General features: G+C 55.4%; 2 protein-coding genes across 3 annotated transcripts; both read left to right on the top strand.

Moving 5' to 3' along the window:
* The first annotated feature begins 6,960 nt into the window (after positions 1 to 6,960).
* On the top strand, positions 6,961 to 10,193 carry LGALS1 (galectin 1). Its single transcript, XM_082666963.1, has 4 exons — positions 6,961 to 7,076; positions 8,302 to 8,381; positions 9,505 to 9,676; positions 9,994 to 10,193. Exons 1-4 carry the CDS (start codon positions 7,068 to 7,070, stop codon positions 10,138 to 10,140), a joined length of 408 nt encoding a protein of 135 aa, XP_082523089.1. The 5' UTR covers positions 6,961 to 7,067; the 3' UTR covers positions 10,141 to 10,193.
* A 4,977-nt stretch (positions 10,194 to 15,170) lies between these two features.
* NOL12 (nucleolar protein 12) lies at positions 15,171 to 19,800 on the top strand. 2 transcript variants are annotated; one of them, XM_082666742.1, is made up of 6 exons: positions 15,171 to 15,270; positions 16,807 to 16,912; positions 17,195 to 17,243; positions 17,781 to 17,923; positions 18,881 to 18,978; positions 19,378 to 19,800. In XM_082666742.1, exons 1-6 carry the CDS (start codon positions 15,188 to 15,190, stop codon positions 19,541 to 19,543), a joined length of 645 nt encoding a protein of 214 aa, XP_082522868.1. In that variant the 5' UTR covers positions 15,171 to 15,187; the 3' UTR covers positions 19,544 to 19,800. The 2 variants fall into 2 exon arrangements, with proteins under 2 accessions (XP_082522868.1, XP_082522867.1); XM_082666741.1 differs by lacking the exon at positions 15,171 to 15,270 and adding an exon at positions 16,358 to 16,706.
* The last annotated feature ends 7,160 nt before the right edge of the window (positions 19,801 to 26,960 follow it).

Raw genomic sequence — 26,960 nt, forward strand, 5'->3', positions numbered from 1 at the left:
GAGCCTGGCTGCATCAGGAAGTGGGAGCAAATGTGCTCTTGTGGAGACTTCTGGTTGTGACGGACTTGGCTCAACCTGGCTAAGGCGTAAGAGAGTTTATTGGCTGCCCCAACACCCTCCAGGTGCATCCCTCTCATCCTCTCACTCTTCTGGGCTTTGGGTGTGGAAGCGGTTGCAGCTATTATGTGATCGCAAAGCATGGCCCAGTGTATTTCTCTGCTTGTGACTCTGCTTCAGAAAGATGGGAAGAGCTTGTTGGGGTTGTTTCCTCCAGACCTCTAAAAGTTACAAACCAACAGAAAAAGTCTAAGAACAGCACAGTGAATACCATATGGCCTTCGCTGGACTCCCAGCTAATATTTCAGGAAGCTGATGACACCAATCCACAAAATGAAACAACTCCTTCACATTATACCCCCTGGTTTCAATAGTTACCTAGTTTTGCCTCCCTCCTCCCCCACCCCTGCATGTTGACTACTTTCTTGGTGACCAGAGGCCTTAGGGGTACTTTCTGTTGTCCCTGCCATAATTTTTTCCTCTGGGGGTGGCTCTGAAACAGTGGCCGAAGCTCAGACTCGCTGAAATCTGAGCTTGGTCTAGCATCAGAGTCCCACCCAGCACTCTTTTTATTTCACCTTAGCTATTACAGATAAGCATAACCACAGGACTGTAAGTTTTACTTTTTTCGCAATTCCTTATGCATCAGTAAGCCAGCTCCCCAGGACTTGGAGCCATGTCTAAATTCCATTGGTAACGTTAACCTTTTTTAAAAAAAATTATTTAGTTAGTTAAGAAAGCACATAGGGCTTCCCTGGTGGCGCAGTAGTTGAGAGTCCGCCTGCCGATTCAGGGACACAGGTTCGTGCCCTGGTCCGGGAAGATCCCATATGCCGCGGAGCGGCTGGGCCCGTGAGCCATGGCCGCTGAGCCTGCGTGTCTGGAGCCTGTGCTCCGCAATGGGAGAGGTCACAACAGTGAGAGGCCCGCGTACCGCAAAAAGTAAAATAAATAAAGCACATAATCTTGGGACTTCCCTGGTGGTCCAGTGGTTAAGACTCCACACTCCCAACGGAGGGGTCACGGGTTCGGTCCCTGGTCGGGGAACTAAGATCCCACATGCCACACAGCATGGCCAAAAAAAAAAAAAAAAAAAACTTTTTTTTTTTTTTTTTTGACTGCAATGCATCGCTTGCGGGATCTTAGTTCCCCGACCAGGGATTGAATCCAGGCCCTCGGCAGTGGAAGCATGGAGTCCTAACCACTGGACCACCAGAGGATTCCCCCACGTTTACCTTTAGACAATGCAGCACAGCTGCTGCTCATGCCATGGGTGACCACGTGACCACATAGGAATCAAAGGTTCCTCATCCCGCGCCGTTTCACACTTTCTCTTCCCAAACCACACGTTCCCATGAGCCAGGGCCTTTGTAGCAAATCCCACTTCTCTGACACCAACTGAAAGGGAAAACTGTTTCCTCTGCCCACAGAGTACAGCACTCTGACACCAAATGTGTGCGTTTTCTACATCAAGCAACTCACCAGTTTTCTGCAGACACCAACCGGGTATCCTACAATCTATCAATAATTCAATTCCGACACTACCTGGAGTTCGTGCAGACCCCACAGGTTAAGTGCTCAGTCCCCCAAGACTTTCCCTCACTTCAATGCCAGTCGCAAGTGTCAGGTCATCACCTGGCACTCTGACCAACTGGCTATAAATCAGAGGCTCCCACAGCTCCCCTCTCGGGTCTGATCATTTGTTACAAAGGCTCACAAAACTCGGGAAACACTACGAATACGGTTTTATTATATAATAAAGGATATGATAAAGCTTACGGATGAACAGCTAGATGAAGATATATACATAGCGTGAGGTCCTGGAGGGTACAAAGTGAGGGGCTTCTGTTCCCGTGGGGTTAGGGTGTGCCACCCTCCCAGCATGTGGATGTGTTCACCAAACCAGAAGCTCTCCAGGCTGTGTGGTTTGGGGATTCTCATGGAGGGGTTCATCACATAGGCATGACTGATTGTTAGTCTCTAGTCCCTCACCCCTCCCTGGAGGATGGGGGGCGGGGCTGAAAGTTACAAGCTTCTGATCACTGCTTGGTCTTTCTGGTGACCAGCCCCCCTCCTGAAGCCATCCAGGTACCCACCAAGAGTCACCTCATTAGAACAAAAGAAGATCCTATCACCCAGGAAATTCCAAGGGAGTTAGGAGCTCTGTGTCAGGAACTGGGGTCAGAGACCAAAATGTTAGAACAAAAGATGCTCTTTCAGGCACCCATATCACTTAGGAAATTCCAAAGGATTTAGGAACTCTGTGTCAGGAACTAGGGTCATGGACCAAATATACATTTCTTATTGTGTCACACTCCCCAAATTTTAATTTAGAAATGTTTCAAACCAACAGAAAGGTGCAAGAACAGCACAGTGAACACTCACGTGCCCTTCACCTAGATTCCCAATTTGTCTGATTTGCTTAACTGCTCTGTATATATTGGGTTGGCCAAAAAGATCGTTCACTTTTTGGCCCATCCAATATCTTCACATTTTTTAACTGACTCATTCGAGAGTCTGTTGCAGATGTGAAGACAGTTCATCCCAAATCCTTTAGCCTGTCTGTCCTAAGAGCAAGGATGAATTGTGGATTGTGGTTGTGCAGCAGAGCAAGGACTGTCTACATGGCCACAATCCATGATCATGCAGGAACCCAGATCTTTGATTTCATTGAGCCACTGCATTAACCTACCATGGAAACCTCCTAGCTCCAGACTGCTTGGTATGTGAATTTTCCTTAATTTTCAAGCAGTTTTCGTTGAGATTTCTGTTATTTGCAGCCCCAAACTCTCCTGATACACAGGTCCCAGGCACATTATAGAAAACATTAAAATGTACCCACAGGCCCCATTAAATATATTTATGGGGTGTTTTTGCTATACATTTTTCCAAATATTTTTATGCTTTTGTTTTAGACATGATTTGGCTATGGGGATCTAATTTAGGAGTGACCAACCTCTAGAGAGAACTGGGCACACTTTCGAAGAAAATTCAACCCACAAAATGGTTTTCAAGGTAATACAATTTTTATGACTACCGAGTGTTAGGTTTGAGCACAGTAAACGTTCATTAATTTCAGCTCTTCAGTCTTAGAATTTTGGGGCCAACACATTTTTTTCTTCAAGTCTCAAATATTTTCTAAGCTTTTAAAAAACTCTTAGCTTCCTCTGAGTCTATAATTGTCACACACACACACCCCCAAACGTTTAAAAAAATAAAAAAGACTCATGCCTGAGCCCTGGAGGGCTAATGAATGACAGGGTCTGGACCCCACCCAGCCCTCCTATGAGAGGAGGAGTGTTCCCCAAAGGCGAGCTGGGGCATGTGTTCAGAGGGCGACAAACACCAGGTGGGAAGGCAAAAGTGACAGAGTGTACTGTGTTTGGGGAGGTGGCTGGCTGGGGCAGGTGGAACAGCATAAGCAAAGGCAGGGAGGTGGGACTGGATGAGTGGGTAAGTGGGGAGGCGGGCTCCAGCACAAACTGGTTGGAAAAGTATCTGAAGTTGGGGGCAGCCCCCAACTAGTCCTTCCTTCATGGAGCAGGAGGAAAAGATCATTTTGAGGTCCAGGTATCCCCAGACCACAGTGTTCTTTCCTTGGCTCGGCAGATGAGAGGGCTGCAGCGCTAGCTCCGTGTGTGACCCTGGCCACGTGGCCACGCTCTCTGGGTGGTCTCTGCATCATTCAATGAAGGAGCTCTGGAGGCTCTGACCACCCACACTTTCCCCAGCTGAGCCAGCCAGGTTGCCTGGGGGTGTGGATGGTGTCTCAGTGGGCCTGGCAGCCCTCTCCACCACGGCCAGCTGGAGGAGGCGCGGCCTTCACGGGGGGCAGGGCAGGAGTGGGCAGGCTGGGAAGGGCCGTGCTGGCCTGGATCCCCTGTCTGGACAAGTTCAGCTCATTTCTCATGGCAGCAGCCAAGGTCCAGCCCATAGCACCAGCCTGTAGGATGGAGGAATTCCAGAGAGCTCGCTGCCTCTGCGGCAGGCCAGTGAGGGGGAGGAGAGTCCCTGGGGTGGGTGCCCTTGGCCTTCGGGGGTGCAGGAGAGAGAGCTGACGTGCAGCCCCTCTCACATCACTCCTGCAATCCTGCTACCCTCCAAGATGGGTAACATTCCCACCTTCCGGGCCTGGATACAGGTTCAGGGAGGACAAGGACCAAGGCTAGAGTCACAGCCAGGTAGCCCCCAAATCAGGACTTGTCCGTCTTCTCTGATTCTAACGTCGGCTTCATTTCAGGGCCCCAGAGCAGCTTCCCTGTGCAGAAGTTTCACCCACGTGGCCTGCTTCAGGAGGGAGGTGAAGACGAAATGAGATAATGTATGAAAGTGAGGCGCCGGGCACAGGGCCTGACAGATAAGTAGGTGCCACCAATAGGAGGCCCCAAGATGGGGGCGGGGGGCACACAATGCACCTTGTCCCTGGTCCCTGCCTCAGGAAAACTGCGGCCCCTGTTATAGGGGTCACTGGACTCTGGGGAGACTCCCCACCGCAGCCTAGGCAGGAGGAGACTGCCAAGGGATGGGGGGTGGTGGTGAGGGGGAGGCCTCCCAGAAATGCCGACCCAGGAAGGTGAACTCAGCCTGGGAGAAGAGACAAGAGGAAGGCTAAAACCTTCTGAGACTCTCTGAAGAAAATAATCATCTATTAAGTACAACAGACCTGAACTCCACCTTGTACTAACCTTATGCAGGAGAGCAGGGCTGCACATCCCCAATTCACAGACGGGGAGACTGAGGCAAGCAGGGAGAAGCAGCTTGCCAGGATGCCCTGGGGAGGGCGTGGCAGAGCTAGAACCAGAACCCAAGTCTCCAGACTCCCAAAGGGGCCTTTCCGGGAGCCTATACACCCTGTCAGCCTGCCACTCCATCTCTCGACAGGCCAGATGCCGGAGAGGAGTAAAGCAGCCCCTCATCCAACAGCAAACGCTTCCTGGTGCTGGACCCGTCTTCCAGGTTGGGGGAAGAATGGAGGAGCAGCTCCTGAGGCCCTGAGAGCCCAACTACTGGGTTGGAACAGCCAGCCAGTCCCACCTGATGGCAGTCACAGCAATGACTGCCTGGACTCCTCCTGAAATGCCCCCATTCCTTGACCAGGCAGAGAGAGTGTCTGTGGGCCTCGGAGGGGAAGCACAGAGGAAAGGCAGTGGAGCTAGGCACCCCCCCACCCCTCCCTAATGCTGAGGTTTGGGGGAGGCCCTGGAGGAAAAAGTGAAGCTCTGTTGTTGGTTTCCGTGGCAGCTGGCTTGCTCTAGGAGGAGGGATGAGGGGCTCGCAAGGGGTGCGACCCAACCTCTCTGGGCCTGCCTCTCAGCCCCGGGCAGCCTCTCTCCTCCTGTGCCAGCGTGGGTTTCAGTCATCTGGAGGAAGGTGGGGTCTGGGGAGGCAGTGCAGGGCAGGGCAGGTTTGCTCCAGATGTGAGTCACCCCCGGTCCACATCTACTTCCCTCTTCAGTGCTGGTGATTTCAGAAGGGGGACAGTGACGTGAAGGCGGTCCTGTTGATAACTCTCTTAGCAAGCCCCCCACCTCACCCAGTGCTCCCCGCGCTCCTTCCTCTACCTGGTTTCTGAGTGTGAGGTGAGCACCCCTCCACCCCACCTTCAACTCTGTTGCTGCAGTGATTTTCCCTGCAGCCTGAATCTGGCCTCAATACTCACTCTTCCTATAACCTTTGGTGGCTCCCCAGCACCCTCCGATAAAACAATGCCCAAACCCCTCAGTGAGGCCCTTCACGATCCAGGTACCGCTGGCTTCCCACCCTCATGCCCCGTCTTTCCCCAGCACACCCTAAACTCCAGCCATGCCCAGACGCTCACTGTTCCCCAGACTTGTGCCTTCTCATTTCCGAGCCTTTGCCCACGCTGGAATGCCAGTCCCTGCTTCTTCACCCATCCTTCAAGACCCACCTTCTTCCCATTCTGGACCATCCCACCAAGGTGCTCGCTCATGACTTCCCTCAGAGCCTGCATCGTGCTACTTCTTAATTAGATTCATGGCCAGATTCTGCCCCAACAGTGGGCTACTCGAGAACAGGGACTGAGGGCTTCATCTTTGAATCCTCTGAGGCTAGCTCAGGGCCAGGCACATAGTAGGTACTCAGTAAAATAAACAGATGGGGACAGGGAAAGCTGTGCCGGGTGTCAGAGGGAGACATGTGAGGAGAGTGGATGGGGGTGCACAGACCGGGGACCCCATCCCCTCATGGTCTGGCTCACCCTGGGCCCTCTCCCAGGCCTGAGCCTCTCGGACAGGACAGAGGCTGTCAGGCAGGGGCTCTTGGAGGATCCCCGGCAGACCCCTCGGGAGGGCAGAACGAAGCCTGAGGCCTGAGCCCTGAGCCTGGGCGGCGGCCTCAAGCCTGGCACCGGCCCAGCCTTTCTTTAGCGCTAGCGAGGAGCACGAGAGCAGCAGCCGCAATCTCTGCTTCAGAGGGAGGCCCAGGCAGGGGCAGGGCTTTGTGGTTAATGGGTCCTGGGTCCTCTGCAGAGGCGCCCAGAGCGGGCCACGCCCTGGCCCCTGCCAGGGAGCAGCCTCACGAACCCCAGATCTAATTCTTGAAGGACACTGCACCTCCTCAGCCGCCTTCTATGGGGGACCCCCTGAGCTCAGCTAGCTGGCCCTGGCCCTCTTCCAGCCAACTCCTGGGCCTAGCTCATCCTCAAACTATTTTCCACTGGCTTCCCCCAATCCTTGCCACAGCATAATTTTGGGAAGGGGTAAGAGAATGGGAGGTGGAGCCTGGGCCGTGGGGGAGTGGCTAAGAAGGAATGGGGGGGGTCTCCACTCTGATTGGTCATCTCTGCTCCAGAACTGGCTTCAAAATTCCATTGACTCCGCCTCCCGTGGCCCCCATCTCCTTTCTGAGTTACAATTGGCTCAGCATCCAGGGGGCGGGACTCACCCGGGTCTGGTCCAGTTAAAAGGGTGGGAGCGGGCTGTGGCCCATCTCTCGGGTAGTCTTCAGACAGCTGGTCCCGAAGTCCCAGGAACATCCTCCTCTCCTCAATCATGGCTTGTGTGAGTATGGGGACCCCACCCCAAGGCCCAGAGACGGCGTGGGGGCAGACAGCCAGGCATAGTGAGGGCAGATCACGATCTGGGTTCTAGTTCTTGTGGTGTGGCCTTGAACACGTGTCTTTTCTGGGCCTCAGTGGCCGTGTCTGTAAAATGGGGGTGGGCTCCATGCTTCCCCAAGGCCTTCTCTGGCTTAAGAATGTTCTGGATTCCTCCAGGGTCTGACAGCAGTTATTTCTGCCAAGGGCTTACATTCTGCAGCTCTCTGAGAAGTGGGAGTGGGAAGGGTGTGGCCGACTGGAGGTGGAGTGGGGCATTTTGAGGGTGCCCAGGCCACTATCCCTTCCCCCTTCCCCCCAAAGAGCCTCCTGTCCCCTCCCCCCTGCAGCTGTCCCCGTCACTGGGCCAGGGCAGAGTCACCCTCTGCTCGCGAGCAAAAGTCGCCAGGATCTGAAACAGGCTGCCGGGAGGGAGCCTGCTTGGGTTAGCCCGGGGCGGGTGATTCTGTCCAGGCTGGTCAGGTGGGGGCTGGGGGCATTCCCGCTCAACCATTCCTCCAAGCTGGGGGGTGGGGGCTGTGATAAAGGAGCAAGAAAGCAGCAAGAATCTTCTGCAGGCCCCTAGGGAAAGGATTCAAGTTTCTGGCAGGAGGAACCACTCACACCAGTGAAGCTCTGCGCTGGCTCTTGTTAACCCCGAGCCAGCCAGGTTGCAGGCTCCCGCCCTGGGCTGCTCTCCCTTCTTAGAGGGGTCTAGCTGTGCCCCTTAGGGGTCTCCTCTCCAGCCCCTGCCCCTCTCTGCACAGAGGAGCTTGAAGGGGATGGTGGGGGATGGCCCAGCCCCAGGCCTCTTCCTCGCCAGCAGAGGGGCAGGCGCCTCACTCACCTTCCTTTGCCCCCAACTCGCAGTGTGACGCATTTGGAGCCTGGTTCTCTCCATCTATTCAATGAGGCGATGGAGCACAGCACTCCACCACCCAGGCTACTCTGCATCTAAAATCCCCGGGCTAAACCGCAGAAACTTCTAGATCCTGTCTTCTAGAACCTCAGTCATGTTACAGACAAGAAACTTGCCCAGGACCACACAAAGAAGGAGAGTCTAGAACTTGCAGCCGGGTTCCTCAGCCTTCGGGTCGGCCTGGTCAGAGCAGGGCTGGTCTTCCCGGCGCGGGGCACGACCTCCCACCCTGCGTCCTCTAACCCGGCTGGGCGGGGTCTTGTCTGCGCAGGGTCTGGTCGCCAGCAACCTGAATCTCAAACCTGGGGAGTGCCTCAGAGTGCGGGGCGAGGTGCCCCCGGACGCCAAGAGGTGAGGGAACGACGGCGGGGGCGGCGGGCAGCAGGCGGCGGGGGCGGGGGCTGGAGCTCGAGGGTCCCGCCCCGCGCCTGGCAGGGGCGTGGCTGGCCAGGCCCGGCTCCTCCCTCCGGCGGGGCGGGGTTAATGTCGGCGGCTGCTGAGGCTACGAGTTCTGGGTGAGTCACTTCCTCCGCGGAGTCTGGACGCTCCCACCGTTGTCGCCCCCTTAAACTAAACCAGCTGCGGCCTCGTCAGCTGCCTCGGCTGGCCTTCCCCTCCCTACTGCTGTGGGCGGGACCAGAGGCTGAGCGGGGCGGGGAGAGGGAGTGAAAGGGTGTCACCCTCGCTGCCCGCCCTCTGAGGTCTGTGTATCCTGCGCTCTTGACTCTCGACTTTTCACTCCTTCCGTCCTTCCTTAGCTCATCATTCATTCGGCCAGCTGGCCTAGTTTCACCGCAGCCTTGTGAGCTTGGACCAGTCAACCAACCGCCTTGAGCCTCGTTTGTTAATCAGTTAATGGAGGGGGGAGGTTGTGTGGAGGCGAAATGCTGGGTCATCTCACACGTTGATGACCAGCTGACAGTATAGAGCCGCACGCTTCATATGCACTGCTCATGTCATTCCTTCTAAACCCTCAGAGGGAGGCCTTGCTGTTACCTCCACTCAGCAAATGCATTATTGTTATTCGCTCATTCGCCCCACGGTTACAGAGCACCTACTGTGTGTCACGCATCATGCTGGGCACCAGGGGTACAGAGATAGACAAGACAGACAGGACACTTGCCCTCCCAGAGGTCACCATCTGGAGGGAGTTTCTGACCTTGACCAAACGGGCAGGGACACAAATTCATGTCTACAAGAGTCCTGGCTGTCAGCATAGCAAGGCCCTTAAGAGATACTTCCTGTGGAGCCCCTACTGTGCAGATATGGAAACTGAGACCCAGATGGAGCAGGGACGTGCTCAAGGTCACACAGCAAGGAGGTGGCAGGGCACAGCTAGAATCCAGGTTTCCTGCCTCGGCTCCATGCGTTGCCCCGGTGAGGTCCATTAATGTGGACTGAGTGGCACAGACCGGTCGGCCTGAGGGGGCTGCAGCGGGAGGGGGCAGCCTCAAGCCCACCCGCTATCCCCTAGCTTCGTGCTGAACATGGGCAAAGATGGCAACAACCTGTGCCTGCACTTCAACCCCCGCTTCGACGCGCACGGGGACACCAACACCATCGTGTGTAACAGCAAGGATGGCGGGGCCTGGGGGGCTGAGCAGCGGGAGTCCGTCTTCCCCTTCCAGCCTGGAAGTGTTGTGGAGGTGGGCTGGGGTCTGGGGGTGGGGTCAGGGCCCTGGGTGGGCTGGGGCAGAGCTGGGTTGAGTGGCTAGAGACCTGGGTCCCACCCTGCCCCCCCCTTCCCTCCCTCCCCATCTCCCCTCCCTTCAGTCACCTGCTGTGTGATCCTCGGTAAGAAGCATCCCCTCTCCCAACCTCAGGGCCTCACCATGAAGCGGGGCTGTTGTCAGGGCTACGTGAGGAAAGGGCTCTGGGGGGGCCTAGGACCTGCAGGCCGTGGCTGCAGGGCCGAGGCTCCCGCTGTGGGGTCCACACGCTCACTGCTCCTCTCCACCCCCAGGTGTGCATCTCCTTCGACCAGGCAGACCTAACCATCCAGCTGCCTGGTGGATACGATTTCAAGTTCCCCAACCGCCTCAACCTGGAGGCCATCAACTACCTGGCAGCCGATGGCGACTTCAAGATCAAGTGCGTGGCCTTTGAGTGAAGCCAGCCGGCCCATGGCCCCCAATAAAGGCAGCTGCCTCTGCTCCCCCTGAACCGGCCTCCTGTGTGTGTGGGTGTGGAAGAGGAGGGTTCCGCCGACTCCCCCAGGCTCCGCCCCTTCTTCACTTCCATTCACTGCCTCGGTGCACACATACCTTTTTTTTTGGCTGCGCTGTGCGGCTTGTGGGATCTTGGTTCCCTGACCAGGGATCGAACCCGGGCCCGTGGCAGTGAAAGCGCCGAATCCTAACCACTGGACCGGCAGGGAATTCCCTCGATGCATACCTCTTAAGTCCTAGTGACATCTTGTTCCCCTGGGTCCCCTGGGCTGAACAGAGAGCTCAATACACAGCGAGGGGCTCAGTACTAAATAAGACCCAGTCACTGCCCTCAAACAGCTCCCAACTCACTGGGCCCGAGCACACGGTAGATGCACAAAAGATGTTGAAATAAACGAAAACGGGAAGAGAGGCAAGGACAGACTGATTCATGCCATGGTACCTGGGGCAACACGGGGGGAAGTGAAAGGAATACCTGGGGCCCCTGTCATTTGTTTTCATGAACTAGAAAGAGATATGGTTCAGACAGTGCAGGGAAAGCAGCTGTGTGCCCCTGTGGGCCTTAACTGACCTCTCTGAGCCTCGGTTTGTTCATTTATATGAGGGGGATGATAGCACGGAGACTACCGTGGGACTGTTGTGAGGATGAAATGAGGTGTGTGATGGAGGATGAGTGTAGGGCCTGGCACAACGTACACATGCAGTGGATAGCGTTTCCCGTCGCTGCCGCACTACCTCTTGAGATCTTATCCCCCGAATCTGAAGGGGAGTAAACAGGCTCTGAGTGATGACTCCCTGGTCTCTACCAGGCCCAGCTGAGCCTTCTGGGGCTCCCCAGGCATCCCAGCTTTGTGGCGCCAGGCCACACACCTCAATGCTACAGTGTAAGGGCAACCAGGGTGCTAGTCTGGAAAGTCGGGTTCTGTGGCCCTCCTCAGGACCCTCAACCCAACATAGGGAAGATGGGCTTGGGCGATAGTCCTGGCACCACCAGCTGGCCCGTTTCTGTGTAGGAGGAATTGGGGTCGGTGGCAGGATACGCCAGCCCCTGCAGAGAACCTACAAGTAGAGGCCCGTGGGCCAACTTGAAGCCCCGCCTTCAGGTTCTCAGAGGCCTCCTGCTGCACACAGCCTGTTCCCTGCACCGCAGAGTGCGGGAGACTCACCCTCCCTGAGATGAGGCCTCCGTGAGCCTCTCCTCTGCTGGTTTCCAGAGGACGTGTTTTCCAAGACCGGCCAGGCTCCGTTACCTTGGAGGGCAGTCACACTCACTTGTTGCAAGTGATGGGACATGAGCTGATAGCTGGGCAACTCTGCGACCACTCCCCTGCACCTTCTCCTTTCTGCTCCCTGCTGTAGGGCCCCCTACCTCCCTGTGAAACAGCCCCTGGGAACTGAGCCAATGTTCCAAGAAGGCTTGGAATCAGGACCTCAGTTGGCACCCCCAACCCCCAAGGCAGTCTCCTGAGGTATGTGTTCGGTGGGAGCCTGGCAAATCTCACTCCAGGACAGCCAGCACTAGCTGTGGAACCCTGGCTAGGTCTCTTCCACCCCCCAGTCTGAGTTTCCTCATCCATAAAATGGGGGTCATTATTTTCACCTTGGCCCTTTTGGGTGGGTGATTCCCATCTCAGTGGGTCTGCTGGAGGGCACATCTCTATAAGAGGGCCAAGAAGGATGGAGCGCAAAGGCTGGGAGCTGCCATGAGCCACACCCAATCTCCAGGCTCTCCTGGGGCACCCAACTGGCCACCCAGAGAGAAACAGCTTTGGCAGTCTGGCTGTGGATGGGGCGCCCTCTGCTGGACATCAGAGAAAGTGTCTTCTTGACTGCCTTTCTCTGATCCCACTTATTCTCTCTACACTGGCGGAACTCAACGATACTCCAGGACTGGGACTACAACCAGACAGAGGAAAGCCCTGGGGCAGATAAGGAGAGAGACCACTGGCAGTGGAGGAAAGGAACTGGGCTCGGAGTCAGACAGACTTGTGTCCAAACCCCAGCTCTATCACTGTGTGCCCTTGGGCCAGTTAATCAACCTCTCTGAACATGTTTCCTCATCTATCAAATTGCATTAGTACTAGTATCCACCCTGTGCGGCCGTTGCAAGGATCAGCTGAGATAACGTAGAGAACTACACTGTGCCTGGCACATAGTAGGAGCTCCGTAACTGTTGGTTCCCTTCACCTCTTTTAAGACTCGGTGTGTCTCAAGAGCCTGTGAAACTGGGTCCAGAGAAACTAAGCAGAGTTCTGCCCTTAGACCACCCAAGCTTCACCCTCAGCACTTGCTCTTCTTGTCTGTGTGACCTTGGGTAAGTGACTGCACATCTCTGGGTCTCATTAAAATGGAACTCATACCTCAAAATAGATAATCGTGTAAAGAGCTAAATTAATGGCAGCTGCCGTAATTCTTTTGGCTCATCATCTTCATCATCATTTCTATTACGGAGAACGTACCACCTCTTGCTGTGCCTGGCACACAGCAGGGGCTCAATAAACATAAAAATAATGTCAAGGAGAAGCTGACTTAAAAAGGGAAGTGTTTTAGACTGTGAGTTGCAGTAAATGGCTCTCAAGCTTTTGGAATCTGGGTGGGGTTGCCAGTCCTGCATCTCTTTTCCTGGAGTAAAGGGGACCTGGAACTCCCAGGGAAGAGTTTGGAGCAACAGCACCTGCCCGAAGTGGCGAGCTTCACTCTGCACTGGGAGCTTTCGCAGATGTGACCTTCCTGAACCACTCGTGGGCTGGCAGTTCGGGCCCGGTGGGCTGCGAGGGCGGACTGTACAGAGCTCCCCACACGAGGTCCTGCATAAGCAGGTGTCTCCTTACTCGGTCCCCAGTCTCTGCGCCTGACCGGAAGCTCCGGGAGGGCAGAACCACTCCACACACAGGGCAGCAATTGAGGATGACGCTGCACACCACTTAATAATGGGGTGACTTTGCTTAAGTCACTTATCTCTGAACCTCCACATAAGGCGGCTCGCTGGGCATCTTTTTGGGGGGCATCACTGCATCCAAGGCAATGCTTTCTCCCAGGAGGAGGGTGCCAAGGGTGGCATGGGGCACTGCCACTATAGGGTGGCAGAGGGGCAGAGGGGCAGTTGTGCATCACCCTGAAGCCCCCCGCTGTGCCCTGTATTTGAGGATAACTTCCTCTCAGTGCCCAACGTGGAATCCCTCAGGCGGAGGACCCTTGTGGAATGGGTTCAACATTCGTGGAGAGATGCACCTACTGTGTGCCTAGCTCCTTTCAAAACTCATGGTCAGGGTCTGCGTCTTGCCCCCGGAGCGGGTGTGCTGCTACTGGAGAGTGATCCCTCAGGCCAGCGCCCCAGGATGCTGGGCCATGAGGCCAGTGACTCAGGTCAAGTCTCAGCTTTACCAAAGAACAGCAGTGTAACCCTGGACAAGTTGAGATAACAGTTGCCTTCCCTGTGTGCCTGGCACACAGTAGGCACTCAATATGTGTGTGCTTACTTGCTCTCTGGGCTCCAGTCACTTGTCAAAGAAGAGCATTGGGTCCTAAGAGTCTGTTATCCGCACTCCCAGATTGTTCTGTGGTCACCTCCTCTGGGAAGCCCTCCACACTGGAAGAGCCAACCCTGAGCTCCTCCGGCCTCCCGTGAATCTCACAGCAGAGGTGTCATCCCCTGGACTGTAATGATCATTGACCCTGTGAACCCGTGAGTCCTTAAGGGCAAGGGCCGCAGCTTGTCTGCAGTACACAGCACAGATGAGTTGAGAATGGGGGATTCAGGCATACAATCCCAGCTACTAAAATTCCCCTTCAGGTGTTTTACTTACTGCCTTCACATTCGTGCCCTCATTTTTAGTAGAGGATGTGTTACTACATCCCAACTCCATACTTGGGGAACTGAGGCACAGAGAGGGGTGATGGCTTGTGTAGCAAACACATGTGTGGCATGTATTATGTTATACATACACGCTACGTAACACACTTATCCCTCACAATCAGGGTTCTCAACATTTGGTCTGTGGATCAGCAACAACAGCATCACCTGAGAACTGCCTGAAGTGCAAATTCTGGGGCTCACTCCAGAACTGCTGAATCAGAAACTCTGGGGTGGGCTTCCCTGGTGGCGCTGTGGTTGAGAGTCCGCCTGCCGATGCAGGGGACACGGTTCGAGCCCTGGTCCGAGAAGATCCCACATGCCGCGGAGCGACTAGGCCCATGAGCCACAACTACTGAGCCTGCGCGTCTGGAGCCTGTGCTCCGCAACAAGAGAGGCCGCGATAGTGAGAGGCCCGCGCACCGCGATGAAGAGTGGCCCCCGCTTGCCACAACTAGAGAAAGCCTTCGCACAGAAACGACAGCAATAAATAAATAAATTAAAAAAAAAAAAAAAAAAAAGAAACTCTGGGGTGGGCCCGAGCGATCTGGGGTTCAGCAAACCCTCCAGGGGATTCTGATGCGCGCCAACGTTTGGAAACCACTGCCTTACAATACCTACCAAGTCACTATGATTAGTCCTCTTTTACAAACAGGGTGATTGAGGCACAGCGAAGGCAACTGGTCCAGGACCATACAGCTGTAACTGGGGTACCAGGATTCTAATCCAGGTAGTTTGGCTCCAGAAACGTGCTCTTGGAGACCACCACGGAGTTGACATCCAAATCAAAAGAAGGATCAGCAATCTTCGGCCATTCACTAATAACTCTGTATTGAGGACCTACTGTGTGCAAGGCACCGTGCTAGGCGCTGGGACCTCTGGGTCTCGCTCTCACCGTTGTTAGTCTAAGAGAGGGAGTGGGGCTGGGAGTTGCGGGGGTGGGTTGGGGAAGGGCAGGAATCTTGCCTGTTACAGGCAGAAGAGAGGAACAGGGAGACGGGCTGGGCGGCCCCTTTAAAAGGCGGGGCCTGGCGAGCGGAACTGCGGGGCGTCTCTGCGGGCACTTCCGGGAGGCTGGAAACGCTACACCGGAAGTATCAGGTGAGAGGGAGCGGCGCCGCCGAGGCCTCACCGCTATGGGCCGCAACAAGAAGAAGAGGCAAGATGGCGACGGCCGGCGGCCGCGGCTCATTTTGAGCTTCGACGAGGAGAAGCGGCGGTGAGTGTCAAGGCTGGACCGTATCCTCTTCGGACCGCCGGGCAAGACTAAGGCTAGGTCCGCCGGCACACGCTCACGCGGAGGGCCCTTCCGGTCCCGCCCTCTGGGCGTGGTGCGAGGCTCACGGGGAAGGAAGCGGGCGCACTGGGCCCCCAACCCAGAGGAATGGAATCGTCCGACCCGCCCTTACTTCTCTTTTCGGCTCCCCAACCCGCCTAGCGCTGCTGTGCGCGCCGCCCGAGAGCGGGGAGCTCGGGTCTCCGAGCGGTGGCTTCGACCTCCCTAGCCCAGCCCGGCGGCCCCGCACGCAGCAGACTCAGCTGCTTTTGATGAACGATGAGTGAATGAAACGAGTGGCTTAAATTCATTTATTCGCCAGGCGATTACTAAGCTCTTTCGGGGTGTGCGCGCCAGGCCTCGGAATTCCTGAGTCGGACCCTTAAACCTTAGCGTCCGGCCCATCACATGTCCCCCACTCAGAGTGCCACCTGGGTATATGGTAGTGGGTCAGCGAAAAGCCTAGCGTTGGGCCCCGGAACAGATGGCAATGGTGCAGCAGGCTCTAGAGAGATGAGAGGGGCTGAGATCAGATAGGGGGAGGGAGGGAAATGCTGAAGAAGCATCAAGAAACTCAGGATGGGACTTCCCTGGTGGCGCAGTGGTTAAGAATCCGCCTGCCAATACAGAGGACATGGGTTCGAGTCCTGGTCCGGGAAGATCCCACATGCTGTGGAGCAGCTAAGCCCGTGAGCCACAACCACTGAGCCTGCGCTCTAGAGCCCGCGAGCCACAACTACTGAGCCTGCGTGCCACAACTACTGAAGCCCATGCGCCTAGAGCCTATGCTGCACAATAAGAGAAGCCACTGCAATGAGAAGCCCATGCACCGCAACAAAGTAGCCCCCACTCGCCGCAACTAGAGAAAGCCCGCGCGCAGCAACGAAGCAGCCAAAAATAATACATAAATATTATTTATTTATTAAATAAATAATAAAAAGAAACTCAGGGTGGCATCAGCACAACTTACAGATGAGTCCAGGGGCAGGGTCCTGGGCAAATGGGGGGTTGGTCCAATGGAGAGTTCGTGGAGGTCTGGGTGAGGGTGGCCTTAAAAGCCCCACTGGAAGTGGCTTAATTCACTGAGTAATGGAGTTTGCCAGAGAAGAAGGGACCCTCACCTGTTCTAGGTTCAGAGGCCCTCAGCCTGTGCCCACCACCTGACCCTGTTGCTGGCAGCTGAGAGTCCTGGAGGGTAGTGAGTGGAGAGAGGCAGCATCTCCCTCTCTTTCCCTATCTTACGCTCTCTGTGACCTTGGGCAAGTAACCTTGCCCCTCAGTGTCTCCCATCTGTAAAATGGGGATGTGTACCTACTACGCAGGTTGCTGTGAGGATTATATGAGTGAACGTACATTTTTGGAATGGTGCTTGGCACATGGTGAGTGCAGTATTAGGTTTTCTTTTTTTTTTTTTTCTCTTTCTAGAGCAAGCTCTTCTTTCCTTGTATCCTGACTTTCTTTCTTGCCCCTCTGCTGTAGGGAGTACCTGACAGGCTTCCACAAGCGGAAGGTGGAGCGGAAGAAGGCAGCCATTGAGGAGATCAAGAAGCGGCTCAAGGAGGAGCAGAAGAAGCTCCGGGAGGAGGTGCAGAGGGAGAGGGCAGGAGAGTGTCTCTGACTTCCAGGGGACTTGCAGCCTTGATGGCCCGAAAAGGGGCACCTGCAGGGATGAGGGGAGGTGTGGGCAGGCCTGGGGAGCAGTTTATACAGATAGAGACACCGTGGGCCCAGGTCTGGGGAAGGTTTACGGTGAGATCTCCTGGCCTTTCTGTTCAAGCCATGGTCTTACCCTGGAGGTGAGCAGCGCCTCTGCCTGAGGTTGGGCTGAGAGGCCATACTCACCATGTTCCCTTCCCTTTGGTTTCAGCGCCACCGGGAATACTTGAAGATGCTGGCAGAGAGAGAGGAGGCGCTGGGTAATCCCATCCTTGACCTGTCCTGGAGAATAGCCAACGGGCTGAGTTTATTTATGCCTTGGTGGGTGGGAGGGGAGGGGTGTGAAGGCTGCACAGAAGCTGACGTCCCTTGCTTTAGGGATCTTGGTGGTGACCTGGCAGCCAGGGGTAGTCCTCAGCTGTCTCTAAACGTCAGCGGATCAGAGACCAGGAGGAGATCCAAACCTCTTGGTAAACTGATCATGAGCAGAAAGGCCAGCTTCTGAGGCCTGGAGGGACTGGGGGTGGAGGGGTAGGGGAAGCAGCAGCTCCTGGTGTGGCTCCAGCTTTGTCCTGGTGGGGACCAGGGGGTCTGAGGTCTCCCTGGAGCGTGAAGGGAAGAGGTGGGGGTCATTTACAGCATTTGCAGGCCAGGCTCTGGAGCTGGGGGCTTCCTGGATGCCCTCCAATAGAGCAGGGGAGGCCACTGCACTCCAGGGCTGGGGGCAGGGGGCAGTGGCTGGAGCCTGCTTACTTGTGCCCTGGGGCTGAGGCCTGGCTCTGTGCCCACTCGCACAGAGGAGGCAGACGAACTGGACCGGCTGGTGACAGCAAAGACAGAGCCGGTGCAGTACGACCACCTCAACCACACGGTCACCGTGACCACCATCAGCAACCTGGACTTCTCAGCGGCCCGGCTGCTCGGACTGCCCCCGCCTGAGGTGGGTCTCCCTCGCGGCACCAGGGAAGAGGGGACACAGGGGCAACCTAGCTGGCCAGGGGCTCACTAAGTGCGGGTCCATGTCATGGGATTCCAGTGTGAGGGGCTCTTTCCTCTGGGGCACCCTCCAGGGCCTGGACAAAAGCCCTGAGCCTGGGGCTTCAGGGGCCGGCTCTACCACTAGTGGCTTTGGGAACCTGGGCAGGTCTCTCTGCCTTGTCTGCTTCTCTTCACCACTACCTTGGGGTCGCTGATGATAGCAGCTGCCTCGTGGGGTCGCTGTGGAGGATAAAAGTGGTGGATCCACTAGAAGCAGGCGAGAGAGCAGTTGATTGTGATCACTCACTGCACGGTATGTCTCTGTGCCCTGATCTGTGGGGTGGGAGTCATAGCAAGTTCCAACCAGCATTTTTTTTTTTTTAAAGAAAAGGAACACAATATCATTGAAAATATCAGAAAGCATCACAGCAAGTGCTGTCTTATGAAACGTTTGTTTCAGTTAAACTTGTGTTTGGGTCGCGTAGGGGTTTATATGCGTGTGCACGTACAGTCACCAGGTAAACCACAGCCCCGAGCATGGGTTACGGTGTCCTTAAGTTCGAGGGCCACCCCTTTATTACATCCTTTCTGAGCTCACACTCACCTTGTATTTGGTGCTCATTCTTCTGTAAGTTCTGATGCAAAGACCAGTCTCGTCTCCGTCTTAGAGTTCGTTCATTTGTGAGTGTTTGAGTGTGTCCACTGTAGGCTGTGGTGGTGGAGAACTTTGGAATCCAGCTCTGCCCGTGTCATCCCTGCTTTAGGGCACACGTGGCCTTTCTGCCCACGGCCTTCTCTGAGCCCCGACCCAGGTGAGGGAGGCGGCAGGTCATGCCCCCACGCGACAGAGCCGCAACTACTCAGGGTGCCCAGGCCCCTCGATCCACCGCTCCCTGACAGTCCTTCTCCTGTGCTTTAGCAAGGGGCCGGGCACAGGTCTGAGGAGGGGGCGTCATCCGCGGAGAAGCCGACCAGAGCCTTACGCAGGAAGTCCAGAGACCCTCTGCTGTCCCAGCGGTGAGCCCTGGCCTGTCCTCCCCTGTGAGCCTGCTGCTATGGCTGGCGTTGTGAGGGCGCCTGTGGTGGGTGGTGTGGGGCACGTGTGGGGCCCTGGGCAGCCCTCTGCTCTGCTTGTCAAGTGGTCTCCCTCACTGCCCCCCATCTCCACCCCCTGAGAATGTCTGACCCTGGGTACCCCTAGTGCCTGGGGTAAGGGCCTTTCTTGCTGTGAGCTGAGGAGCTGGCAGGCCCTCGGGGGACAGAGCGTGCTGCCTTTGGAATGGCGTCCATGGCCTGTCCTGATTTCCCCTCCATGAGCTGGGCCATCAGTCACCCCCCTGCCCAAACTTCCACCCGCACCTTGTTCCCCAGGGTAGACTGAGGCCCGAGCCTCACCAGCCTTCCACCCTCCCACAGGATCTCCTCTCTCACGGCCTCACTGCACGCGCACAGGCGCAAGAAGGTCAGGAGGAAACATCCCAGCCGGGCCCAGGACTCCACCAAGAAGCCCCCAAGCGCCACTCGTACCAGTAAGACCCAGCGCCGCCGGCTAACAGGCCAAGCCCGGCACAGCGGGGAGTGAGCCCTGAGACCCAGGCCGTGCCCCAGCCTCGGCTGCAAGGACCTGTCCTGTCCCAGCTTGGCTGTCCCGTAAGCCAGCCTGCACCCAGGCGCTGACTCCTCAGCCCAAACTTGGGAGGCCAGCACCTCTCCAGCCTGGGGCTTAGACTCCAGCCGACGCAGGCGGCTGAGAGCTGGCATCCGCCAGGGGGAGCCTCCAGGGCCACGTTTGGGGCATCTTCCCAAATGTATACCCCACCGAACCTTGATTACATTTGTGAAAGTAAGCGCACATGTGGACGGTTTGTCCCTGGCCCCCGTGCCGCATGCCGAGGGTAGGCGTTTGGGGTGGAGGGAGCTGCTGGAGTGTGGGTCATCCTCACTGTCCAGCAGTCCTCCCTGTGGGCACGAAACGCTAGCGCTAGGCCCGGGCCCCTAACCCGGGTGAAGGCCGGCGCCACCACTGGTAGAGGCCAGGGCCTCCCTGCAGCTCTGGGACCTGGGCCGGTGGCTGAGCAGAGCTGGGCTCTGCCTTTTCCTGGCTGGGACCTTTTGCCTCTTCCTTCTCCTTGGCCTTGTTGGCCTCCTTAGCTGACGTTGAAGGGGTGGAGACGGGGAAGTCCCGGAGTATTCCTCACCCCCGCAAACTTGGGCAGCTGCCCCAGGCTTCCAGCAGCTCCCAGACAAAGCCCCACAAAGAAGGAGCGATTAGTCCCTTGTAAAGAAAATCCACCTCCACTCGCCTGAAGGCCTGGCCCTTTCAGAGCAGCCCCTCGTGAGGCCGGCTGGTGCTCAGTGAGGCCTGCTGCTTTCTCACACTTCTTCCAGGGAGACCTTCAGGTGCGGCTTCAGAGCTGATGGAAGCCAGCCTGTTAGTGACCCACGTCACCCACACTCCCCGCTCTTCTCCGGACCGAGCTGGGCTGGTGGCAGAATCCAGGTCCAGCTGCCTCAGGTGGATGTGGTGCCGGTGAGGACAGCCGGAGCATCTGTTCTGGAGACTGTCAGACCCCACTTGCGCTGACTGGTTCCTGTGACTCTGGGCCAGGGCACAGGAATTTCAGGTTGCACCCTGATTAGTGGAGCTGTGTCGGGCCCTGACACTAGGACTGCAAAGGCGAGACACATGAGCTCTAGGCCCCTGTGCAGCTGATGCACTAGTGAGTGTGTGTGAGGGGAGCGCAGGTTCTGCTCAGCCGTGGGACGCGGGGGCTCCTGGAGGAGGGGAGCAGGGATCGGGGGTCCGCAGAGCCGGCCTTCCCCTCCACTCACCCCGTGGCGGGGCTGCCAGGAGCAGCCCTGGCCCTGCACTGGGCAGGCGTTCTCTCCTGTCACCATCAGCCCACCGTCTGGTGCTGGCTGCTGCGGGGCTGAAGGCCACACCTGGCCGTGCGAGTGTGAAGCTCAGGGCTTGTGGCTGGGAGGCCCGGTCACCTGGCTTGGCTCCTTCCACCTGCTCTCCCTGCTGCCTTCCTGTTGTCCTCCCCGTGCTTGGGGTGGGGCGACTTGCCCCGTTCGGCTGCCTCTATCCAGGGCAGAGGGCAGAGCTTGTACAAGCTGTCCAGGTGGTTCTGGTACTTGGCCCGGGGCAGTGAGTCTCTCCCTCACAGCCCCTTGTGATCAGGAGCAGAGATGAGCCTGGGGAATTCGCACACACAGCCGGGCTGGGGTTTGAGTCCTGGCTCAGCCGCTGGCCCACTGTGTGAGCTCCTCACTGCTGACTTCACTGGGACTGTTTCCCCACGTGTGAGATGTCATAAGACACCTATCTCGCAGGCCTGCCTGGAGGCTGAAGGGAGACCACGTGCATGAACCTCTTCCCACGGCTCCTGACTTTCCCAGGTGTGTCTTCCGTGTGTGCGTGGCTGCCGCTGAGACACCATGCCGGGCTCTATTCTCCACCCCCAATGACATAGGATGTTTTACAACTTAAACCTATATTTGTAATGTTTACTAGTATTAAGTTCTCATCCACTTTCTCCCACGTGTGCCCTCGGAAACCAGCAGACCAAGGAAATTGAATCATGGTAATTTTTGCCAATCCTAAGATTGAAAGTGATAGAGTCAGAACTCTCTGGAGAACTTGTCTTTTCTCTCCATGTTCTACCTGGATTCTTCCTGTCGCTCCCCATCCCGTGGGCCCTGTGGTTTGGGACCTCTAGGAGGTTAATCAGGAAACATTAGATTTAGCTACATATAATATGAAACAAGATTTTAAAATAACTGGCTTATGTAAGAGAGGAATTCTCAGGTTAACAAAGATGGAAGGTAGCCAGCCTGGAGTGGAGATGGCAGGCTTTTAGCTTTTTGTTTTGTGCCATTTTCAACATATGGGTTCCACCTCGTGGTGGTCCAAGATGGCTGCCTGAGCTTCAGCCATCATATCTGCCCCTCAGCTGCAGGAAGGAGGAAGGGACGAAGGTCGGGGCCCTCCTTTTAGGAACACTTGATGCTTGTGCTATTAGGTAGGCGGCAAAGGCTTAGGGCAGGAGGAAGAGGGAGCTCCCAGTTGCAGGGAAGGCTGGGGTCCGTGGTCTGTTCTGGAAAACCGTGTACCCACTAAGAATTGGGGATTGCGTTACTAATGGGAGAATTGGTGTTGGGGTGCAAGCAGCAGATTCTCACACAGGAGCCAAATATGTAAAGGGCTGTCCAGAGGGGATCCAACTGTGGAACTAAAGCCATAGCAGACGCTCATCCAGATGTTCCTGTTACCGCAGTGAACTTCCCAGATGGGTCAGGCCTGTGCTAGTAAAACAAGGAGCAATGGCCATGGTTACTGGGAGCCAGGCCTCAGCTCAGTAGAGGAAAGAACTCTCCTAGTAGGATCCGTTTTGGGGTGGCCTGATTCTCCCCTGGGGGCTGAGGTGAGCAGGCTGGGTGGAGCTGCCCGCCAGCGCCTGAAACTGAGGAGGGGAGGGATCTGATGTTAAGCCTCAGCTTCCTTCCTCTCCAAAAACCCCTTGACCTTGATGTTCCCTGGACTTGAGCTGTTGCCCTCCCTTTAGCTGTGTGGAGGACTCTGGGGAGGGGTTCCCAATTCATCCTGAGCTTGGAGGGCTTACTGCCTGCTCTTTTGTGAGCAGGTCCATCTTAGAAAAGCCCTCCTGGGACTTCGTTGGTGGTCCAGTGGTGGTTAGGACTCCGTGCTCCCAATGCAGGAGGCCCGGTTCGATCCCTGGTCGGGGAAATAGATCCTGAACGCTGCAACAAAACTAACAGATCCCACTTGCTGCAACTAAGACCCGGCGCAGCCAAATAAATAGTTATTAAAGAAAAAGAAAAAAGAAAAGCCGTCCTGTTCCGAGCAAACATCTGCCTCCTCCAGATGCCAGAGAAGCCCTTTAGGTGTTTGCACCCTGCCCTCCACCTTTCTCACCTCGGCTCTGAGCTGCCTCCTCCGGGAAGCCTTCCCTGACACCTGGCAATCAGTCATTTCTCCATCTGGGCTCCCGGGATACTTTGCGTTTCTTTCTTTTAAACACTGAACGTATTATAACCTGGTTACCTCTTTCCCCCCAGCCAGGCCCTGAGCTTTCTGAATGGGAAGTTGTGTCGGTCATTTCTGTGTTTCTGCTGTTGAAACAAGACCTGAATCGCTGTAGGTTTTTGGCCAGTTCTGGCTGGATTACACTGGACCCATTCCCCCTCCTCACAGGTGTTCCCACGTAACCCTTGAAATAATCTTTTTGAGATTTTCTTGGCCCTAGTGCCATTCTTTCCTGTCTGCAAGTTTCCAAATCTAGTTTTTTTTTTTTTTTAACATCTTTATTGGGGTATAATTGCTTTACAATGGTGTGTTAGTTTCTGCTTTATAACAAAGTGAATCAGTTATACATATACATATGTTCCCATATGTCTTCCCTCTTGCGTCTCCCTCCCTCCCACCCTCCCTATCCCACCCCTCCAGGCTGTCACAAAGCACCGAGCCAATATCCCTGTGCCATGCGGCTGCTTCCCACTAGCTATCTACCTTACTACGTTTGTTAGTGTGTATATGTCCATGACTCTCTCGCCCTGTCACAGCTCACCCTTCCCGGAATCTAGTTTTTTCTCCTCATCGCCACAACCATCTCCCGTGGGCCCTTGCTGAAACCTTCCCTGTCCAGTGAGCTTTGCCCTCTCCCTTCCCCCTTAGCCATCATGATTGGCAAGTAACCAAAAGAAGGAGGACGGAAAACAAATTTACCAAGCACCTCCAATGTGCCAGTGATGACATTAACTCAACAGCAGCACTGTGAAGTGGGTAGTACCTCCATTCGACAGTTGAGAAAACTGAGTCTCAGGTTAAGTTACATCAAAAGTTACCCCGTTATAGATAATAAGACATGATCCTCACGTCTCATGAGGGAGACAGACACATAGAGATCACCCTGGAGGTCGGTTCAATAAAGTATAGGCCCGGGGGGCACAGAACAGAGAGGAGGCGACATTGAAAGTTGTCTTGGAAGATGGCTTGGCCAGGTGGATGGGAGAGGGGATGGGCAGGCCGAGAGCCCTTGGTGAGCAAAGGTGGGGGAGGGGTGGTCAGCGGAGAGGAGAAAGCTGCAGAGGCCGGCAGGGACCAGACCCTTAAGGGCCTCAGATACTGAGCTAAGGATCTGGACCCTTATCTTGGGGCAGCGGGAGCCTCCGATGTGGGAGTGGGGGTTGAGCCTGGGGAGAGTCAGAGTCAGGGATTCATTTGAGAGAAATCTCCCTGGTGGCAGCGTCAGGGTGCACCAGGAGGACTGGAAGCTCCAAGACCCTCCAGCAATAATCCAGGGGAGGGGTGGGTAGACCCTTCTCTCATGCAGGTACCACTTGCTCTCTCAGCAAGTGTTTACTGAGCACCGGTAGGGAAGTGCTTAGTAAAGCACCGGTATTGGGTGGTTAGCACTGGGGATACACTGGTGAGCAAGACAGGGTGGTCCGTGCCCTCCAGGGACTTACATTCCCTGAGCTGTTTCTATAGGGACAGAGAGGAGGAGAGGTGATAACATTTACTGAGCACTCACTGTATACCAGGCACTCTTTACCTGGTTCAACTCACTGAGTTCTCACCATAACCCCACAGGGTAGGGAATTCCATTAAGCCCATTTTGCAGGTGAGGCACATTGAGATGCCCCCCAACCCTTCCCTGATGTCTTCCAGGACACTGTTTCAGCTGAGTTCTAACTGCTCACTGTCTCTCAGTTGGAGCTGGGATTTAAGCTGAGAGTCATCTCTGGCTGGGCACATGTACATCTCCAGGGAAGGATCAAGAAGGTAGATATACCCAAGCCATGGGTCCTTCCGCAAAGAAATAAGTCACACCCTAGATACCTACGTTAACACTGCCGGACTCGCTGAACAAACCCAAAGAAACGGGAGGTGGAGATCCAGGATCTTACCTCCAGGGGGCGCCACTCACATGGTCGACAATGTGAAAGACACCCCAGGAACAACGGGAGTCTTGCACAGGAGCCTGGCAGAGTGAGCCCTCACTTAAGGCTGGGGAAGCCAGGGAGGGCTTCCTGGAGGGGGTGGGCATTTAAGCCATAACTAAAGGATGAAAATCTGTGATTTACCATTTCAGAGACACTGCATAAAAGAGAAGTCCTGAGGATTAGTTTGATTTGACTCACATAATGTTTAAAAACGATTTGACGTAGCCATATTTAAAATTTTTTGAGGTTTTATATAAAAGTTCAGATCTCCAGCTTCAGCTTCTGCAGGCTTTGGATCACCACTTTACAGGGTAGGTAGCTTTGGGCTGGAGCCAGCCCTGATGACTGCTTTAGAGACTCATAGCTTCCAGCCCCTGCTCCACTGGGTTACAGCCCCCTGCATCGCTACCTTGCCTGCCCAGACCATGTGACACTCTAACAGGCCTGTGAGCCCGGAGGCCTGGGATGACCCTTCCCGCTTGATCAGTGAGGAAACTGAGGCTCAGGAGGGTAGAGTGGGATTAGAACTGTCACTTACTGTTCTGCTTCCCCAAATCTCTGAAGAGGTATGTCTGCGCCGAGGGGAAGGGCGTGAGCCAAGGGGTGGAGGTGAGCAGGCACAGACTCTTCAGGGAGCAGAAAGGGGAATGGGAGGCTGGGGCTAAATGGTGACAAGTGGGATGCTGCCCTGGCTGCCACCATTATGCCCTGAGCCATCCCACAGAACTCAAGAGTGTGTTTTCAGACCAGGCACTATCATCGAGGGTCTGGGTGGCTTTGGGCAACTTGCTTGAGTCTTGAGTTTCCCATCTGTACAATGGGGTTGTAGCTGCCCTTCCCATCACAAGGATGAAAGTACCAGTGTCCCCCACAGGAGGGGGCTCCCTCCAACAGACCCCTTCACTCGTCCCAACACACCCTTGGCTCACTGGCCCCCTTCAGGACCCTGGCTGCTGCCCAACCCCGATCCCCCCACCGCAACTGTTTTCCCTGCCCTGGAGGAATGTAACCAGGTAGCTCCAGAGCTGCGGAGAGCACTCAGGACAGCCCACCAATCCCACCCACTGACTCTCCCCCTCACCTCCTTATTCTTTCCCCTCCAGCCTCACTGCTTCTTTCCCCTCAGCCTGAAATGCTTTTCCCAGGACCTGCAGGCTCACTGCCACGTCTTCTCCAGGTCTTTGCTCAAAGGTCGCCATCTCAGAGAGGCCATCGCCGACCACCTTATTTATTTATTTTTTAATGTTTAACATTTTCTAAATAATTTATTTTTGGCTTTTTGTGATGTTAAGTAAGAAATAGAGCCATTGGAATTGTTTTATTGACTAAATATATATGTGTATATATATGAGATCCAGCTGTAAATACTTCCTGACCACCTTATTTAAAAAGTAATGCTCTTGGGCTTCCCTGGTGGCGCAGTGGTTGAGTCCGCCTGCCGATGTAGGGCACATGGGTTTGTGCCCCGGTCCGGGAAGATCCCGCATGCCGCGGAGCGGCTGGGTCCGTGAGCCATGGCCGCTGAGACTGAGCGTCCGGAGCCTGTGCTCCGCAATGGGAGAGGCCACAATGGTGAGAGGTCCACGTACCGCAAAAAAAAAAAAAAAAAAATGCTCTCCCCACACCAGCCACTTCCAACCCCCCGACCCGTTCATTTTTCTCCTTAGCACCTATCACTAGCCGACATACTCCATGTATTGCTTCTTTATCTTGTTTGGGATCTGATCTGTTTGTCTCCACTAGAATGTAAGTGCCACAAAAATAGGAGTTTCGCTCTTTTGTTCACTGATGTGTCCTCAGCACGCACAACAGACAAAGTAGGGGCTCTGTAAGTATTGAATGAATTGAAGTGTCAGGAGTGCCACGCTGAGTTGGCCCCAGATTTTACTGGTTGGTGGGGGCTAGAGAGCTGGGGCCATACCCAGAGTTTCAAACTCAAACCAAGCACCCACCCACCCCCTGACTCAGAGAGGTCAAGTAACTGTCTCAGGATCCCATGGCCTCACTACAAGAGCTAGAGCCTCGCTGCT

Source organism: Grampus griseus (assembly GCF_964374135.1).
Source record: "Grampus griseus genome assembly, chromosome: 11".
Lineage (NCBI taxonomy): Eukaryota > Metazoa > Chordata > Mammalia > Artiodactyla > Delphinidae > Grampus > Grampus griseus.

What these genes read in the sequence shown, in the direction of transcription:
- NOL12 (XM_082666742.1), top strand. Translation starts at nt 15,188, where the DNA reads ATGGGCCGCAACAAGAAGAAGAGGCAAGATGGCGACGGCCGGCGGCCG. An exon ending in TTCGACGAGGAGAAGCGGCG is followed by an intron (nt 15,271 to 16,806) that starts GTGAGTGTCAAG and finishes CCTCTGCTGTAG; the next exon opens with GGAGTACCTGACAGGCTTCC. An exon ending in AGAAGAAGCTCCGGGAGGAG is followed by an intron (nt 16,913 to 17,194) that starts GTGCAGAGGGAG and finishes CTTTGGTTTCAG; the next exon opens with CGCCACCGGGAATACTTGAA.
- LGALS1 (XM_082666963.1), top strand. An exon ending in GTGCCCCCGGACGCCAAGAG is followed by an intron (nt 8,382 to 9,504) that starts GTGAGGGAACGA and finishes GCTATCCCCTAG; the next exon opens with CTTCGTGCTGAACATGGGCA. An exon ending in AGCCTGGAAGTGTTGTGGAG is followed by an intron (nt 9,677 to 9,993) that starts GTGGGCTGGGGT and finishes CTCCACCCCCAG; the next exon opens with GTGTGCATCTCCTTCGACCA.